This window comes from Myotis davidii, unplaced genomic scaffold (genome assembly GCF_000327345.1).
Source record: "Myotis davidii unplaced genomic scaffold, ASM32734v1 scaffold120, whole genome shotgun sequence".
Taxonomy (NCBI): Eukaryota; Metazoa; Chordata; class Mammalia; order Chiroptera; family Vespertilionidae; genus Myotis; species Myotis davidii.
Genome location: NW_006294778.1, coordinates 5,433,900 through 5,454,777, shown reverse-complemented (window position 1 = coordinate 5,454,777; position 20,878 = coordinate 5,433,900). Strand labels below are relative to the sequence as shown.

General features: G+C 35.2%; 1 protein-coding gene across 5 annotated transcripts in view; it reads right to left on the bottom strand.

The window, feature by feature from the left end:
- The window catches only part of CCDC53 (coiled-coil domain containing 53), a 38,758-nt gene that overhangs the window by 15,251 nt on the left and 2,629 nt on the right, over positions 1-20,878 (bottom strand). The window contains exons 3-5 of one of the 5 annotated variants that reach the window (XM_006769365.2): positions 15,125-15,190; positions 12,573-12,668; positions 8,317-8,424 (exon numbers count right to left, since the gene is read on the bottom strand). In XM_006769365.2, coding sequence (XP_006769428.1) covers positions 8,317-8,424; positions 12,573-12,668; positions 15,125-15,190 — 270 coding nt within the window. Of the gene's footprint in view, positions 1-8,316; positions 8,428-12,572; positions 12,669-15,124; positions 15,191-20,878 lie in introns of all 5 variants that reach the window. The other 4 variants (XM_006769366.2, XM_006769364.2, XM_006769367.2 and 1 more) reach the window with 4 other exon arrangements.

Here is a 20,878-nt window from a genome sequence, read left to right as displayed (position 1 = left end):
ACGCTCTAACCAACTGAGTTACTTGGCCAGGGCTGAACACTTTGGACTAGACTGTTCATCAGTGATGGGGAACTTATCCTGGAGCTCTCTAGAGTTCCCAAACAAGGCTTTCAATCCTTTAATTACTCTTAGAAAAACTACACCTTATCTAAAGTACATCACTCTACTTCATGCCTGATTAGTTTCACAAGGTCCAAGGTACATCACTTCTTGGTAGACATCTTTAATAATCAGTTGGAGACTCGTCCTCCTTAGGTAATGGAAGTCACATTTCCGCAGGCCAACATGCCCTGTTGGCAACAGATGCACCAGAACCACCAGGACCAAGGAGATTATTCAATTCACATTTGGAGCCAGCCAAAGAAAACAGAGCTTTAAAAAAGCCTAAGTGTCTGAAGAGACTGTTTTGGCAAATTTGGTTTAAAAAAATACAAGTCATTAGCTTCTTAATGTGGAAGTCGGACTTTTCCAATGCACAATTTATTATTGGCAAAAGATTCACCAAGTCCTGCCAGTAAAAGGGGGAGAATTGTTGGAAAAGTGATCTATGTACACAATTCCAGTTAAGTTATAAAAGCAATATGTAATTTAGTAAAAGCTTGTGCTGCACTATTATAACAACAAGCATTAAATCAATTATCTGCCACATTTGGAACACAACAGTATTACTCACTCAAAAATCTTGTGTAAAACTTGCTTAAAAAGGAAAAAAAAAAAACTCAGAAAATGCCAGCAGGTGTTCCAGGAACATTCATTAATAATGAGATCCAAATCTGGATCAATTAAATAGAGGAAAAATCTAGAGATATCATTTTATGTATGAAGAAACTGGTCTTAGAAGGTGACATGACTCAAACATGGTCACAAGGGATTGTGTGACAAAGCTGAAAAACTGTATCATGTTGCATACCAGAAGCACAGAGTACAGATCTGGGTGTACTCTTCGACATCCAGATGTCTTACAAAAACAACTCCTTTCTGGAACTGCCATCACTCATGCCCCACAGAGGATAGTAATCTGAAAGTGACAGGAAAAGGTATGGAGACCAAAAAACAAGGTACTACTTATTTCTCTGTGAACTGGTACTGGTAACATTTGAAGAATTCTGCTGGCTTATGTTCAAAGGAGCTTATATTAATTAAGCAGTTTTAACAATTTAGGCTCTAAAATCGATTTGCAGGTTCTGTGACAAGTGAGGCGAAGCAAATGTAAAAGGAGGATATTCCAGGAGATAGCTAGACCCAGGAAAAGGCAGATTTCGTGGCAGCTCAGGAAGAAAGCCAAAAAGATTATAGTGCATTGAAGCCTGAAAAGTTTTTTAAAAAAATCTACATTTGTGATTTGTAAGACTTCCTATGTCTTGCTATCAAAACTGAGTGACCACTACATGGGTGGTCAGCAAAATTATTTTAGCAGAAAAATTAAAATGGCTTGGAAACATTTGTCTACTCTCTTCCTTACTAGAGAGAATAAAATTGTTCTAAACAAAAATTCAGAAAGGAAGCAAGAGAAGTCATCGCAAGAGGGTTGAGGGTTTAGTGAGTATTAAGATGCTGAGTTAAAGAACATCACATTTTGGAAAAAGATAAACTCAGCTTAAGTGGAATGATAGGTGTAAGAATCTGGCTATGGAGCAATAACTCATTTTTAAATGATAAAAACATAAAGACAATTAAAAATGAAAGAAATCCCATTACTATCTGTAGGAGGTAAGAGGACTTCTGGCACTGTTAACTCCATTTTGAGGGTATAGAAATATTTTGGGGATCCTAGAATAGATTTTTATACTGTTGGTATATAGTGATTTTTTCCCCCCAGAAAGACAGATTTTTTTTTTTTTGGTTTGTTTTTTAGACCATACTAATGTTATCTTTCCTTTTGTTAATACAAGCAATCCCCTATCCAGATTGTAGGCTTCTAAAATTCAGCTTTGGTAACATGTAGTACAGTGTACAATGGGTGAGAAACTACTCAAGACCATGCCAATAGACAAAGTACAACGCTTTGATGAGTTATGCAGATACTAGTCTTTCTCTACATTAATAACTAAAACAAAATTTTGAGCAGCAGGTAAGCTAGAGAAACTTTAGTCACCTTCTGAGGTCAAGAAAAATTGGGAGTTTTAATAAAAAGTTAAACTTTTGTTGGGAAAGTGAAACACTTTCCAGTATCGATAAGGCAATATTCAAAGAAGCTACCCTCTAGGACAGTGGTTCTCAACCTTCTGGCCCTTTAAATACAGTTCCTCATGTTGTGACCCAACCATAAAATTATTTTCGTTGCTACTCCATAACTATAATGTTGCTACTGTTATGAGCCGTAATGTAAATATCTGATATGCAGGATGGTCTTAGGTGACCCCTGTGAAAGGGTCGTTCAACCACCAAAGGCGTCGCGACCCACAGGTTGAGAACCGCTGCTCTAGAATGACCTGGGATTAGGTTACTCCTTATAGGAAATGTTCACATTTGTTTTCCTTTCTATCTATAACCCATTGAGCCCTGTTTGTTCTCAGTCACACTCAAGGAACTGAACCACCTTAGGAGAATGGACAATTGATTAGAAGATTAATACAGAAAAGAGGAAGGCATTTCACCACCTGGAAGTACAGAGATACAAAGCTATCTAGGTTCTTCCCATGTCAGTGGCAGAAACTGAAGGGTTCAATGATATAGATTGCAATAGGTGATGGTGTCATCTGTTCTCCTAGCTAGAGTTGCAGTTCTGTGAAGATATGGATATAGAAAACACTACTAACTAAGCAGATGCTGCTGAAGAACAATATTTTTGATGATGACTTATGACAATAGAATGATTATACTCCTGGAAAAGTGCTAAGTGATTCAGAAGAACCAAAAGATGATGCTCAGCTAAACCCACAAGGGGTTTAAATAGAAATCAAAGGGTAAAACATCCTCAGGGCAGGAAACCTGAATAGACATTTTTCCAAGGAAGATATACAGACGGCCAACAGGCATATGAAAAGATGTTCAACATCACTAATTATTAGGCAAATGCAAATCAAAACCACAACAGACCTCACACCTATTAGAATGTCTATTATTAAAAAGACAAGAAATAGGAGTTAGAGAAGATGTTGAAAAGGAAACCCTCATACAGTGTTTATGGAATTGTAAACTGGTAGAGCCATTATGAAAAACAGTATGGAGGTTCCTCAAAAAAATTAAAAATAAAACTTCCATATGATCCAGCAATTCCTTATCTGGGTATTTAATCCAGAAAAATATGAAAACACTAACTAAAAATACATATGTATTCCTATGTTTATTGCAGTATTATTTATAATAGTCAACATATGAAAACAAGCTAAGTGTCTATCGATGGATGAATGAATATGTGGTATATATACAATGGAATATTAGTCATAAAAAAGGAAAAATTGCCATTTGTGACAACATAGAAAGATCTCGGTATTATGCTAAGTGAAATAAGTCAAATGGAAAAGTACAAAAACTGTATGATTTCACTTATATGTGAAATATAAAACAAAAAAGCAACATGAACTAACATAACAAAAATAAACTTATAGATACAGAAAACAGAAAGGGGATTACCAGAGGCAAGGGATGAGGGCGGGGGGAGGGCAAAGAATATATGGTAACGGATGGAAACTAGACTTTAGGGGTGAGCATGCAATAGAGTATAGAGCAGCCGTGGGCAAACTATGGCCCGCGGGTCGGATCCGGCCCGTTTGAAATGAGTAAAACTATTGAAAAAAAAAGACCGTACCCTTTTATGTAATGATGTTTACTTTGAATTTATATTAGTTCACACAAACACTCCATCCATGCTTTTGTTCCGGCCCTCCGGTCCAGTTTAAGAACCCATTGTGGCCCTCTAGTCAAAAAGTTTGCCCACCCCTGGTATAGACCCTGAATAATAATGGTGTATACTTGAAATTTATATAATGTTTTTAACCAATGCCACCTCAGTAAAAAAATAATTTTAAGAATCCTCAATTAATGACAGGAGAAAAAAAAACAGTGGGGAGAACTAGCAGGTAATTATTAAGAGGAGAGATATAAGGATATCGAAAACAATAGCCTAAAGTAAGAGAGAGAGAGAGAGAGAGAGAGAGAGAGAGAGAGAGAGAGAGAGAGAATTTATATAGAGCAAACATGAAATTTTAAAATAAGTAAATATCAGGGATCATTAACACTTAGTGGGATAAAATTAATAAATAAGAACTGGCATTTGAAAGGCATGTCTTACAATGTTTTACAACAGGAGAAAGATGCCAATAAATCAATACATATCCAAATATATGGAAATTCTTGAGCATGGAATAAAGGAAACCCTAAGTGAAGCTAAAAATGGCAATAGCTGTATTATCAGAAGGAGCATTCTTTTCGGTCACTTGACCAGATGCAGCACTTAAAGTTTTCTGAAACATGTTGCAAACAAGCATAAGGACGAAATACAGATATGATGTAATGACAGCTTAATTTTGCCCAAATCAGAGCATCTGATGAATTCTTACATGCTGAAAATTTTCTCCTTTAACAGATAAAGCGAGCATTGAGGCGAACGAATTTAACTATTTCATACTTATATTTGAACAAAGAGACAGAAGTGAATGATGATGCAGAAGTGACAGGAACGGTGGTAGTGACCATGTCCAGGAAAAACAATCAAGGACGTTGTCAAACATGTAGCCTACACCTGTAATTGGACATTTCGACAGTCACTCATGGTATACTTAGGAAACAGGAGACATGGTAGATTTATAGATGGCTTAAGCAGAACAATGATTGGCAGATTCATGTTAACCGTGAGGAAGTCCACTACTTGGATCTATTTTTGCTTTGGTCCTACAAAACATTTTAGATCAATAGTTTGAAGAAATGGGAGCACTTCTATACATTTCCAGGTGACACAAAGCTAGAAAGGAGAGTTAATTTGCAGGATAAAACATTCCATTCAGTAAATATTGATGGAGCATCTTTATTGGCAAGGTGTTAAAGTGAATACAAAGATCAAGACACAGCTCTTCCTCTCATGATTTCCTTTTTCAATAGGAGAGACAACATATGTGTAAGTAATCATTGAAGTAGGTAAGAATAATTTTCACAAAAAAATGTAGATATCGTGGTTAGACTGGTCAATGTTGGGAGATACTGCCTAAGTTTTACGTGTTTGTGGGTTAGGAATCTGGGAGGATTTAGTGGACGTGTTCACAGGAATGTGTTAGATGAGTAGAATCTGGGCATGCAGTAATTAAGAGAAGGAGAATTTAGATTCAGAGGTGGAAAAGCATGGAGTATATATTGGGAAGGATTTGTGGTTTGGTATGAAGAATGGAATTCAGGACAGGGAGCGGTAGGAAACAAAAGTTGGGAAATAAGATTCTGGGATCCAGGCTGGCACAATAAACTGAAAACAATAAAATGAAATTTAACTTGGATGAACTTGCAGTTTAAAGATGGCAGTGTAAAGATGTTCGCCCTTTCCTCTTGAAAATTACCCCCAAACAGTGAGGCTCAAACTCCACTTTTAATGACTCAGAGGTATATATGAACCACAATAACATGGAAATTGAAAGCAGGAAAGCAGGTAAAAGAATGATTGATGACTCTGCACAGATAGGCCAAGTTCACTTCCAGAACCCTGGAAATGTTGAGGAATCAGAAATACCCGTACCAAAGGCAGAGAGGAGGCAAAGGACTGAAATCAAAAAAATTGGGCTAAAAACAGGAAAAGTCCGAGGCAGGAGAAACTAAACCCCTGCGATAATCAGTGACATGAAGCAAAAGAAATGGGCTGAAGCTAAAGTACTATTGAACTTAAAAAAATAAAATAATCATTTATTCTTTCTTAAATGTTTCTAAATAAAACTTATTTTAATGATGTTATTATATAGGTTGGAATATTTTTAAATAGTTCTTAATGAGAAGGGCTTTTTTTTTTGTGTGGAAATACATATGCTCTGGCGTGAAGTCCCAAACTCAGAGATTTTAATTAAGTAGGGTAGGAACCAGGAATGTGTATTTTGACAGAGCTTGTCAATCTAAAAATCACTGACAGTGTAAAAAAGAAATCTATCTCCAAAACCCATCCAAAGGTAAATGGCCTAGAGAAGAACAGGCCATTTGTTGGTAGGCACTATGTGTTAGGTATTGTTCTAGGAACTGGGAATAGTGCAGTACCTCAAGTAATCCTCTACCCTCATGGAGTTTGTATTTTCGTACAGGGGGATACACAAACACAGTATATAGATAGGATATGTAGTATTTAAAATAATATCAGAAGTTTATATGAAGAAACATACAGCAGGTAAGGGGTAAAAGGAATGGGGCCAGAGAGAAGGTACTACATGGGTAAAGATTTGAAGGAAGTGAAGGTGTACATCATGATGATGTCTGGGGAAAAAACGTTTGAGGCAGAGAGAACAGCAGATGTAAAGGCCTCGAGGGACATTAAGGAAGCCTGTAGAGCTGGAGCAGAGTAAGCCAAGGTAAGGGATCAAAAAGGTAAAGGGAGAGCTAAATTGTACAGTATCTTGTGGGCCTCTGAAGGACTTTGGCGTTTACATCTAGTGAGATAGGAAGGCATATGAATAAAAAAATGAATACTAAAGGAGCCATTTAAAAATATATATGTGTATACACACATATATTATATATATAACTCTGAAAAGTAATGGAACTGGCCTAAATAATTAATAACAAAAATAATTTCAAGTGGTATCTAGAAACCTTAGCTGGCTAAATTAAATCTAGACAATACCTAGTATAGTACCTTAAAGTAAGTGTTTAATAAACACTTGTGGAATAAATGGACAGCGTTTTATACAGAAAAAGAAAATAAGTATTTTTAAAGTTCTTGTAAAATCAGAGGTAATGCATCAAGAATATAAGTTATGTCTGGCGGCATGGCTCAGTGGTTGAGTGTTGACCTATGAACCAGGAGATCACTGTTTGATTCTGGTCAGGGCAAATGCCCAGGTTGCGGGCTTGCTCCCCGGTATGGGCCGTGTAGGAGGCAGCTGATCAATGATTCTCTCTCATCATTGATGTTTCTATCTCTCTCCCTCTTCCTTCCTCTCTGAAATCAATGAAGATATATTTAAAAAAAAAAAGAATACAAGTTATTCTAAGATATAGTCGTTTATCAAAGATGTCTGGGCCTTCTTATAGAAACCATCCAGTAGATTTTCCAATTTCATACTTTATATGTTAGGCAAGAAGAGTCACTCTGAAACCTTTCTTTCCTCTTTTGTTTGAGAGTCAAACACAGTTTTTAACAGTCCACATTTTAGACTTAGCTTAAGCTTTCCTGGATTCTAGCTTTAAAAACCTAATTTATCATGGTTCAGATCAAAACAGCTCTGCTTTATTCTTTTAATAAAAGGACTTCATATAGTTTCATCCCAAAGTCTGGTTCAGTTTTTCCTACAGACTGGATAGAGCCCAGGGTATTGACTACGGAGAATTCTTAAAGTGACAAACCCACTGCTCTGACAGCCAGGAAAAGCGAAGGTACTTTCTCCTCCCCACTGTGACCACTGCAGCTTCCAAATGAACCCATCCACTCTTTCTGGTTGCCAGATACTATTTGTTTTAAATTATTTTGGTGATAAAAAATGCATGGACAGCAAAAATAAATTTGTTCTTCTTTAGTATTAGTTCTTCCTTTGCCTGATAATGGAATGGTACAAAAACATACTCTTTTAATTGACCGAAAAGTGATTGGCAGCTAGCTCCTTCAACTATAATAGGACTTCCTACAGGAATGAAAGGAAATTGGCTTTTGGTGTTATAGACAGCTGCAGATATTTCTGATATCATACCATGGAGTGATTTCCTAGGAAAAAAAATATAAACTCTAAAATCATATAACAAATTAAAAGCATTACCTTACATGGCCAAGAGATGTATGCTCTTTTCTATGAACCAAACCACTGACAGATAAAATTCAGAATAAAAATATACAAAAAAATTGTTTGGGCTAGCATATGGGAACTAAGCTAAAGCCGTATGAATAGTCCGCTTTCATTCCTCTATCAATACATCCAAGATTTGCAATAACCTTATGTAAAGCAAAAATATATATATATAAATCTATATTAAACTGTTAGTCTGAAGTGTGAGATCAATTTTAATTAGAAAGAGTTGACTTCTGGTTACTTTTTTTTCAGTGCATTAATTGAATATCAGAAAGAAATAAGTAAGAGAGTAGAAAACTTGGGTCACTCAGTTTAGCAGTTGTTCAGGTTGAAAAATAACATGAAACCTCCAGGGTTAAGAATTTCAAATGAGGCTGCTAGACAGAGAAGACAGACCAAATCAGCTTACCACTTGAACCATTTTGAGATATCTGGCATATCTTGGATCCTTGGCTACAGTTAAGATATTTTCTGCTGTTACTTCACTTTCCTGTGGTCCAGTTTCTTGTAAACTGTTCTGCTGTAGAGAGTATTGCGTGTAAATCTTTAGACAGTTCACAAAAGGGGTCCATCATGTTACTTAAAAGGGATGTTTCTTTTTATAATTCTAAAGCAATTAATATCAGAAAAATCATATTTATAAATTTAAATAGCAATAATTTAATTATAAGATGTATGTTTCCAAATATTTATAAACATTGAAATGACTTCAGAGGAAGCTATACTTAAAAACACTATATTGTTCCTTAAGAATGCAAATATATTTATGGAAATAAAAATATTAGAATTTTGCTTTACTTATCCCCAGGGTGCTGATAAAAAAAGATGCATTATAGGTGGACATATTACTTTAATAAAACTTCTAATAAAGCTAATAAAACTATTTGATTTGTCTATTGTTCAACTCTAATGGACAATGAACTCATTTTCCAGGTATCTACCATCTACACAATTGAATTCTTCATTTACTAAACAATCTTTTTCTAAGTAGCTATGGCGATTCTAACATCTCAGAAAGCAATGCCCAGAAAATTTATGGAAGAAAAACCCACTTTTTAGACAATATTTATCTGGTTTTGTGTATTTCAGCTACTGATGGAACTATTAATGGTAGCATTCTTCACAAAGTCAAGATTAAAGACTAAATACTACTTATAGGGAAGAATACTGGGGAATGATCTTTAATCTAACGAGTTCTCACAGTACTGTGTCCAGGCAGCTACCCTGCCCTCTCTTAAGTGCAAAGGTAGGCCTGTCTCTATAAAGTTATGGATTTCTCTATCAACCTGAACATTTAAAGTAAGTTTCCTTTTATGAATTCTCGCTCATTATCTGTATATCAGCATTAAGAGGAATTTCCTTAACAGGATGAAGTCAATTTTATGTCTATGCTGAAATGTAGACAAATCAAGAAATATCTTTAAATATCCATAGTTTTAAAAATATGAATGTGAATTATACAGTAAGGTTCTTCCTCAGATAATTCAAATATAAATTAAATCTGTCAAAAAAAACTGAAGTGAATAAAACATCCCAAAATTCTTCAGGTTTCTACTGTTATATGACACCATTAAGTGCACAAAAAGGAGTGTGTGTGTGTGTGTATTTTATTCATATATAAAATAAATAAATACAAAAAGTCCAAAACATTTAATTAAATAAAAAATTCAAACAAGACCCAAGTAAGTTCTTAAAAAATTATGAATAATAAACTCATACAATATTACAGCTGAATAAATGATAATTACATGCAGGCTTTCTGGATCTCAAAACTTAGCCGTTAACTTTTGCGTAATAATAAGAACCCCACAAGGTTTAATTATGTCAGGTCTTACACCTTTCCTAATTGAATGACCCAATAAATTTTCTATCACATCTCTCCACTGCTCCTCATTTTATTCTCAATCTGTACAACTGGATGTTCTATTGTGAGTAACGATGAAATCCGTACCATGAAATTTAAGTTGCAGAAAAATCAGAATGCAAATCTTGGATATTTGACTCATATAGAGATTGCAAGGAATGGATGATTAAGAAAAAAGGCATGTTCGTCCTTTATCTGATAAGGGAGTTGACTGTAATGCCAATGGAAATTCCATATTAAGCAATACTTAATACTTAAGTCCATTTCAAAATGTCTTACAAAAATATACCAATTAACAATGAAGACAAAATAACTTGATTTGATATTAAGAACATGATAAACAATTATATTATTAAGCTAATCAACACACAACTTTACCACAATTTATAAACTCAGGAGGCCAACAGAACTTCATAAATTCTCCAAATGAACTAATATACAATTTAAAAATAAAATTGCCAGATATATCAGATTATTCTGAATTTTAGAAAATTTTTCTAAGATTACTCATAATAGTTTTTTGAGACCTTAAATAGGCAGGACAAATACAACTGCCTAAGTTTTAAAAGATGTATTATAGGTGGCATTCATAATTACATTTGGAAAATTAATATTCAAAGTTACACAGATACCACTTAAAAATTTATAGGAACATCTGACAGCTAGTACCCACTCTATTAGGTAGAGTGGGAACACTTTCTTAATATTTTTACATGTCATATTTTAGGAAAAGGGTGGTCCACATTTAATTGAAAGAACCTCGTAAAGTTAAACACCTGCATTTCCTCTCATATATTATATATTCCAATGGCCATCATGATAGAATTTCCTATATTAAATGGTTGTTAAATTTTCTAGTATCTAATTGTTAAGTAAATGGTTATCTAATTTATTCCAGACACCTATATCTAAATATATGGCTCCAGTTGAGCATCAACCTATGAACCAGGAGGTCACTGTTCAATTTCTGGTCAGAGCATATGCCCAGGTTGTGGGTTCAATCCCCAATATGGGGCACGCAGGAGGCAGCTGACCAGTGATTCTCTCTCATCATTGATGTTTCTATCTCTCTCTCCTCCCTTTCTCTCTGAAATCAATAAAAATACATTAAATAAAAAATGTTTTTATTGATTTTAGAGAGAGAAAAAGGGAAAGGGAGGGAGGAAGGGAAGGAGGGGAGGAGGGAAGAAAGGAGGGAGGGAGGGAGGGAGGGAGGAAAGGCACTTAGAAGTATGCTTGGCACCCTTTATGTGTTAATCATTATCATCATGGTCAATACAATAATAATCTAAAAAAATCCTGTGAAAAGTATCTCCATGTACAAATGCAGAATTCCATATAGATGGGGAGTCTACTTGTTCAGTATTACTTGGTAGACCACTACTTTAGTGATGATTTTATTTGGAATTTTAATACCTCACTGAGATACACTAGAGATTAGTCTCAATCAATTTTTATTTCTTGAAATAAAATAAGGAATTTAGACTTATACAGAGGATAAATGGACATTATGGCATAAGAACCAAGTGTAAAGTGTGACCCTTACTATGTTATAGATCTGAACAAATCAAATCCAGAAACACACTTTTTTAGATAATTAGTATTTCTTAGATCAGTATCTTTCAACTTTCAAGGACCTACAAACCACCTAGGGATCTTGTTAAAATGTAGATTCTGGCCCAGCCGGTGCTGCTCAGTAGTTGAGCATAGATCCATGAACCAGGATCCCTGGCCAGTGTGGCTAAGTTGGTTGGAGCGCCATCTGTGCACCAAAGCAGGTGGAATCAATTTCCGGTCGGGGCACATGTGGGAGGCTGCGATAGATGTTTCTCTCACACATGGACGTTTTTCTCTTTTCTCTCTCTCTCTCCCTTCCTCTCTCTGAAATCAATAAAATACCTTTTTTTATAAAAGCAGATTCTGAGTTAGTAAGTTTGGGGTGGAGCCTGAGGTTTCTAATAAGCCCCAAGGTGATGACCACACTGCTGGTGCATGGAGCACACTCGGAGTAACAAGATGTTAGATAATATGGGGCAGTTACTGTCAATTATATGGTGCATGATAAAGACATTGTGGTTCTGCAAGATGTCAGAACTTTTCAGAGATGCTCCAGGATTTACACAGAGATGAAATGACAAGATGCCTGGGACTCACTAGAGCAAGTGATAGAGATGAAGGTTGGCCACAAAATCTTAACTAGTGAATCTGAGTAATGGGCATTTGGATATTCCCTGTACTGTTCTATTACTGTGTATATTTGAAAGCTTTCATAAGAAAAAGTAATTTTATAAAAACTTAGAAAAAATTTCCATCGTGAGCTTGAAGAAAATAATTATATTCAAGACTTTTCCTAGTCCTGTATAGATCAAAGAAAGAATAAACTTCAGGAAGCCCTTCAAAATAACAAAACAGCTAATTATTTTTTCAAACTTCATTTTCTATCTTTTTAAAAATATATTTTTATTGATTTTAGAGAGGAAGGAAGAGGGAGAGTTAGAAGCATCAATGATGAGAGAGAATCACTGATCGGCTGCCTCTCACACCCCCCCAACCCCCACTGGGGATCGAGCCCGCAATCCGGGAATGTGCCCTTGACCAGAATTGAACCTAGGACCCTTCAGTCCGCAGGCCAATGCTCTATCCATTGAGCCAAACTGGCTAGGGCTTCATTTTCTATCTTAAGGCTTTAAAATATTACTATTCAAGCCATACATGTTTAATTTCTTCCATCAAATCTGCTGCTTAGGTCTACCTGGTTCAACCAGAAGATTTGCTCATGTTTCTTGGAAGTTAATACTTACCTGTGATGGCTCTGAAGTGGTTTCATTTGTGACTCCAGTGACACTTACAGGGGAGACTTCAACTGTGACATCATCTAGGCCTGGGATAGATGACAACTGAGAAAAGAAAATTCATGTTGGTATATGAGGATAATAATAGGTGCTTAAATATTGTAAATCTCTAGGTGTGTGTTTTAAATAGCTATTATGTTTTTAAGCCTAGAGAAACAAGTTTATAAAAATCTCATTTTTGGTGTTTGAAATTTGCCACGCCACAAACTACTTAAAATGGGAAAGGCAATCACAAATAAAATATTTTTGAACAATTTCTTATAAATCTAACTTAGATTATAAACTTTCTTTTCCCAGGAATTACTTTGAAAATATAAGAAATCCCAGTGTAAGTAATGAGAGCATGGGCTTTGGAGTCAAAGTGCCTGCTTTTAGGTCACAAGCACGTGACCTTGTATAAATCTTCGTAGGCCTCAATTTTCTCACCTGTAGAGTGGGGATAAAAAAAAAATTTACCTCACAAAATTGTTAAAAGATTATTACTAAACATACTTTGTAAAAACAAAGTGCTGTGTAGCACTTTTTTAAAAAAAATCCTCATCTGAGGATATTTTTTCAATTGATTTCATTGATTTTTAGAGAGAGTGGAAGGGAGGAAGAGGGAGTGGGAGAAGGAGAGGGAGAGAAACATCAATGTGAGAGACACATCAACTGATTGCTTCCCACACTTGCCCAGATGGGAGCTAGGGATCAAACCTGCAACCCAGGTATCTGCCCTTGACCCGGAATAGAACCGGAGACAGGTATGTAGGCTGACGCTCCAACCAGTTAGGCACACGGCCAGGGCTTTGTAGCACATTTTAAGTATCTTTTATTTCAGAAGTGACAAAACTCTTTTTCTAAAGATATTTATTATAATTTTTTAAAAACTTCCAAGACATATTGTTGTTGTTTTTTAATATACTGATTTTAGAGAGAGGAAGAGAGAGAGAATATTGATTTGTTGTTCCATCTATTTGTGCATCCATTGGTTGATTCTCCCATGTGCCCTGACTAGGAATCTAAACAACTGAGCTACTTGGCCAGGGCTGACAAAACTCGTCATCACATTTTAATGTCTGACACAGCTCACTCTTTTCTTCTTTCTTTAAACATTTACCACTGAATGCTACTAAAATGTGTTTATTTTTCATGCACAAAAGATGGGTGTGCTGTCAGTGGTTGAGCATTTCAGGTTGGAGTTGCACAATCCATGCAAAACCTCTTTTCCAATTTCACCTTCATATCAATGATATACATTTGTCAGATGTTTGGCTAGTTTCGGAGATTAACTCTATGACTATTGAAATAATTAAGGTTAACTTGTCCACATAGTAACTTAATTTATGACCTTGGACTCTAACTCAAGAATTCCCCAAACATCAAAACAAGACACATAACTATAATAAAGAATAATGAAAAAAAAACACCAATATTAATAAGACCTGAAGCAGTGGTGTTTATTGAGAACTGTTGACTGATGACAGGACTTAGCACATTGGCTATGGCCCAAATAGTTTCAAGTGGGGATGGCTGCTATAATTTTTTGCACATATTCAAGGCCTGGTATCCTAAATTTTCCAAGCTAAAGAAATGTTCTGAGAGAAATATAGTGGCTGAAGTCTATCAGAAGATATAGAAAGTATAAACTAGACATCCTAATCCTTATGCTAAAAATATTAGTCATTTTACTTCCTAATAAATATGTAATATTTTTTTCAGATTTTTTTTGGTAAAATGACAAAGTCACAAAATATACTAGTGTTTCCCTTACTTTATAAACAGAAACACCGCACAAAATCTGCAAGGTTTCAAATCAAAACACCCATTTTTGCTAGTTATCTTTTGTAATTTCTGACATCAAAATGTGTATTCTCCAATATGTATTTAATATATTTGTAAATAGAAAATAGTTGATATTTTCTCCAAATTTTGCTCTGGAGACATCTCAAGTTTTATATAATTTTTACTGTGTTACCAAATGATTACTAGTAAGAAAACTGAAAATTTTCCATCAAATGAAGCAAATTATGTAATAGCTCAATTTGTTAACATGTTACTCACACTTTTGACTAGAATGAAAGAAATCTCAACCCATATGTACATTTATTTATTTTTAATATTTTTATTGATTTCAGAGAGGAAAGGAAAGGGAGAGATAAAAACATCAATGATGAGAGAGAATCATTGATTGGCTGCCTCCTGCAGGCCCCACACTGGGGATGGAGCCCATAATCCGAGCATGTGCCCTTGACCGGAATCGAACGTGGGACCCTTCAATCCACAGGCCAATGCTCTATCCATTGAACCAAACCAGCTAGGGTCATGTGTACATTTAAATAGACTCAGGCTCATAATAAATTTCTTTTCCTTTTTAAATTATAATGAATTAAAAAAAACAAAGAACACACCTCAGGATGCAGGAGCTGTTTAATTAGTTATTAAGTGCAATTGAAGTACAACTGAGAAAGTTGGTAAGTGTACAGCAAAGTTTTTCCCATAAATTATTCAGAAATACAAACCTTTGCATCTAAAATATTGAGAGTTGTTTCAATTTGCTGGATACGAAGAGAAAGGTCTGCCAGCTTCTGGAAAAGATTAGAAACAAAAGAAGGAAGTCTGATTAAAATAAACATATGGTTAACAAAGGGCAGATTGGAAAATAATAAAAACTATGGTTTAAGTATGTAATTTTCTAATATACTACTCTCTCATTTACATGAGTAGGAATAGGAACTAAAGTATCCTATTATTTTCATTAGCATGCTTCACAATTATTTTATAAAACTGTTTCACAGATAAGAAGCTACATTTACAGCCTTATCAAACTCATTATCAGAGCTACAATCAATACTGGGATCAGAATGTAAACTCCTCCCAGGACAGAGTTTCTGTTCACTGCTTTTCCCCAGTGCCCAGGATAGTACTTGATACTTAATAGGAGCCTAGTAATTATTTGTTGATGAATGAAGAAATTCTTCACAGAAAATAGTAATAAAAAATTAACACGAGACAACCTGGAACAGTATCTGCCTTTATAAATTACTTTAACACGTAAGTATATACAATTAGTCCTAAATTCAAACTTCTCAAGTTTGAAAAGTAAAAGGAGATGAAATTGAAAGGTGAGCAGTTCATGTTGAAAAGAATTAAAAAACAAACAAAAACACACACCACACACCAGAGTTCTAAAAAGCAAAAGGAATCAATCTACCATCAAAATCCCAAATAAACTAGAACCATAGGCTTACTGTGTTCTAGTTACTCTGCACAATTAAATTATCTATATCTATCTATCTATCTACCTACCTATCATCTATCACCACACAAAAGTAACATCATAAATTATGAACCATAAGAACATTTATTTAAAGTGCCCTAATCCTAAACATTATTATATTTAGTGACAGTGTAAGAGCAGTTTGCCAGTTTTCTAGTTGGCCAATACACAGCAATTTGACTGCTTTCTAGGATATCTCATAAGCAGATTTGGTCATTTTGCCCATATTTAGAAAGAGAGAAAAAATGAAAGCCACCACAGAGTAGGTAGTGCTTTTTCACTTATTTTTAAGATGAGCATCTTGATATTTTTAAAGATATAATTCACAAATAAAACATCAAAATCTAGTTTTAATGGCATTCAAAGCTAACTTTAACTTTGATTTCTAGGATTTGTTCACAGAAGGCTTTTATATAAAGGTAACACAGGTTTATAAAATACCATATATATGAATTCCTCCCAAAATTATAAGTGTTTTCCCAAAAATCATGAAAATTACATATTGGTCAATTTAATCAATCTTTTCATTCACCACAGAAGCTTAGCAATTGCAGATATCCTACAGTAAATTAATGTGTAAACTGAATGATAATTTCTGACTTTTACGTATCATTTGAAATTTCACACCAAATGTATGAAGTAGGAATTATCATTATGACAATTTTCAGCTAAGAATAAATAGTAAGTCTTCAAACAAGTAAAATAATCTGAGCTCAAATACTGCAATTCCAGGTACTTTTTTTTCCCCAAGGTACTGTTTTGAAAGAATTTTACATTGTTTTGAAAGAGTTTTACACTGTTAAAACACGATGCCAGCCCAGTGGCTCAGTGGTTGAGTATCAACCTACGAACCAGGAGATCACAGTTCAATAACTGGTCAGGGCACATGATAGGGCTGTGGGCTCAATAACCTGTAGTGTGTGAGCAGGAGTCAGCCGATCAATGATTCTCTCTAATCATTGATGTTCCTATTTCTCTCTCCTTTCCCTTCTTCTCTGAAATCAATAAAAATATATTTTAAAAATACACACACAAATAAAACATGATGCCATAGGTGATTATGTGTCAATGTAAATTATAACAAATTGGTTTTAACAAATCCCTCCCGCTGGTGGAGGATGCTGATTAGCAGGAAAGATTGTGTGTGGAGGTGAGGGATTAGCAAGTATATGGAAACTCAGTGCTTTCTGCTCAGTGTTTCTGTGAAGCTAAAACTGCTTTAAAAAAATAAAGCTTATTAATTCAAAAAGATGGAAATTACCGAGTATTTCCTAGATAAGATTTTTCTTATTCAAAGCTAATAAATAAATTCTTTTCTTACTAAGACAAAGGATGCTACTGTTCTATAAACACTGGGGATCAAATTTTTCTGATCAAATTTCCTAAGACAGATGCTGTTTATTTGAAATTATTTAAAAATTGGTATTAAGTTCTTTTCAAGGTTAGATCATAATACTAAATTGTCCTTCAATTAATACTCAATGATTCATATTTAAAAATCGATATTAAATTTTTTCAGGTTTAGATCATAAAACTAAATTGTCCTTCAATGAGTAGTCAGTCAATGATTCATACCAGAGAGGCTAAGGATTAAAATACAAGTCTTAGTAAAGAGGAAATGAGAATAAAAACATTTATTTTGAAAATTACTTGTTGATACAGAAGATTAAAGAGGCTTGGACAAAAATGTTATACAGTCGGCCCTCCATACCTACAGGGCCTGCATCCTTGGATTCAAACAAACAGAACAAAAATATTAAGGAGAAAGTTATGCATTGCTAACATTTACTAAGTAGATGGACTACAATGGTTGTGTCTGCACTAAATATGTACTTTTTTTTTTTCTTGTCATTATTCCCTAAATAACAGAGCACAACAATTATTTACATAGTATTTACATTGTATTAGGTATTTTAAGTAATCTAGAAATGACTTGAAGTGTATAGGAGGATGTGTGCAGATTATATGCAAATACAACACCATCTATATATATAAAAGCCTAAGCAACAGAATGACTGAACAACCGGTCACTATGACATGCACTGACCACCAGGGGCAGATGCTCAATGCAGGAAGTGACCCCCACTGGTCAGTGCACTCCCACAGCCAACCTCCCACCGTCCCGTCCCCCGGGCAGCCAACCTACTGCGGCCCCAATCAGCCCAATTGCAGGCCAGGCTCGAGTGATCCCACCCGTGCATGAATTGGTACAGTGGGCCTCCAGTTTTACATAAAGGACTTGTGCATCCCGAGATATTAGTGTCTCTGCAGGTCCTAAAACCAATCTCCCGTGAATACTGAGGGATGACTTTACTTTCTAGAGCAATAATTCTCATTTATTTTAGATGCAGATTCATGTGGTATATTAACCTTTGGCTTTAGCACTCATTTTACCTACTCTCATCTACTTTATCAAAACCTCACCAAACCCTACCTGTTTTGGCTCAGTGGATAGAGCATTGGCCTGCAGACTGAAGGGTCCCAGGTTCGATTCTGGTCAAGGGCATATGCCAGGGTTATGGACTCAATCCCCAGTAGGGGGCGTGCAGGAGGCAGTCGATCAATGATTCTCATCATTGATTCTATCTCTCCCTCCCTCTCCCTTTCTCTCTGAAATCAATAAAAATATATATTAAAATAAAAAAACCTCACCAAAATAAAATGACATTTTTTAAAAAAACAATACAAGATCATAGGAATGATTTATTCATGCAAGACATGAAGGACACTGACCTAAACATCAATATATTCTTATCTAAACAACCTTGATATCTAATCTAGTAACAACCACAATTGTGAAATACAGTAGTCCTCCTTTCTCTGTGGTTTTAGTTACCCAGGTCAACCATAGTCCAAAAATATTAAATGGTAAATTCCAGAAACGATTCATAAGTTTTAAATTGCATACCATTCTAAATAGCATGATAGAATCTTGATTTATCACCCACCTATTTCTAAGGTAGTGCATTTTATTAAAGTGCAAAAGAAGATGAGAAGAAAAAATACAGAGTGAATAGTTAAACATGGAAACAAAAATAAAATCCTGTAGATTTTTTCAGATTTGTAAAATACCTAATCCGCTAAAAGAAAAACAGTATTTTAAAATAATGGATCTCTTGGTATATCACACTGGACTGCACATGTCCTAGAAGTCAGAAAAAAGAGCAATTGCTCATTTTACTAAGCTTCATCTGACACATAAGCTCAGAAGTTGTAAAAGTTGTAAAAGCAGTTGTAAACATGTAGCATTACATAGGGTTTTAAGCAAATCATTATTTGGTTGCAGATTAAGTCCAATGGTGGACTTAAAATTGGATGTAGAAGATAAGCACTACAGCCCTAGCCAGTGGCCCAGTGGACAGAGCGTTGGCCTTTGGACTGAAAGGTCCCGGGTGAGATTCCAGTCAAGGGCACATACCTCGGTTGCAGGCTCCTCCCTGGTCTGAGCCCCCCTGGTTGGGGTTTATGCAGGAAGCAACCAATAAATGTGTTTCTCTCACTTCGATATTTCTGTCTTTCCCTTTATCTCCCATTCTCTCTAAAAATCAATGGAAAAATATACTTGGGTGAGGATTAAAAAAAATACAAAGATAAGCACTATAAAGTTTTTTAGATTACGTGAGAATTCTAAGCACTTCTGCCTATACTTAAGATTTTTTTAAAAAAGCATTTTAGAATATTTAAAAATGATTAAAACCTCAGTGTTCTAAGCATGTTACAAGTCTGTGTCAAAATAACACATCTGACTGTTCTGTTTATAGGGTACCTTTGACTTTAAAATTCACTATAAAAGGTTAAATTTCTGCTGAGTTTTATTTGCAATATGCACAGAACTTGCATTGTGCGCCCCCCCCCTCCCCCCCGCCACATTTAAATTTGAAGTCTCAGTAAGATTTTGCTGATTAGGGCCAGAATAGAAATGCTTACTGGGGATCTGTGAAGGAAGAAGAGATGACCCTAAGTAACTCTGTAACTTTGATTCAACTACTTTCCTTTCTCCATCTTCTAACTTCTCTCCCACCCTGGTTCTAATCATTACAGTTACAAAGTGGCCTGATATCCAGAAAGCTTTTTAAAAAATCTAGTTCTTCACTTTTTCCTTTATTAAAGAACTCCTAAAACTAGTATTAGTGATGAAGAGAGCCCCAACAATTTCTTTGAAATTTAATTCCAGGTTGAGTTTAGCAGTGAATGAAGTTGTTACAGTTTAGTTCAAACCGGATTATGTGAAAAACAAAAACAACAAAAATAATAGGTTCTCCCCTCTCCCTCAGTTCACTTCCAGTTAAAATAACACCCGAGGTTCACATTTTTGTAAAGGGAAACACAGTCATTTGGTTCCTGTTTGAGACTTTAACTAAACAAGGATTAGTAGGTGCTGTTAACAATTTACAATATAATTTGAAAAACCACATCAATCTTAAAAAGTGGGAGAGAAAATGGCACTTTATGTTTAAATACATATATTACATCTATTAAAAAGACATTACATCAAATGGACATGGCATAGCAAAAAAAGAGAATACAAATCTAAACAGTTATAAGTGTTGGCTGGTGCACTGAAGGGTCACAGGTTTGATTTGAGGCACGTGTGGTAGGCAAATAATCGATGTGTCTCTCTCACATCAATGTTTCTCTCTCTCTCTCTCTCTCTCTCTCAGAAAAAAAAATCAATGGAAAAAATACCCTCAGGTGAGGATTACCTAAATAAATAAATAAATAAATTTTGAAACAGCTATAAAGAGGACACCACAGTCTCACTTGAAAGTGATGTAAACGTACCTCTTATTCATTACAGAAGGTGCAATATAACAGAACAGTGAGACATTTTTGCATTTTTCAGTTACTGGATCAGAGTCGGAATCCCAGCTCTGCTACTTTCTAGCTGTATGCGGGCAAATTAGAGCAGCGACTGCAGCTATAAATACCATGCACTCAAATATATGTTGAGTGAGTGAATGGATGACTAAGCAAATGGTTTAAACTTCTCTACATC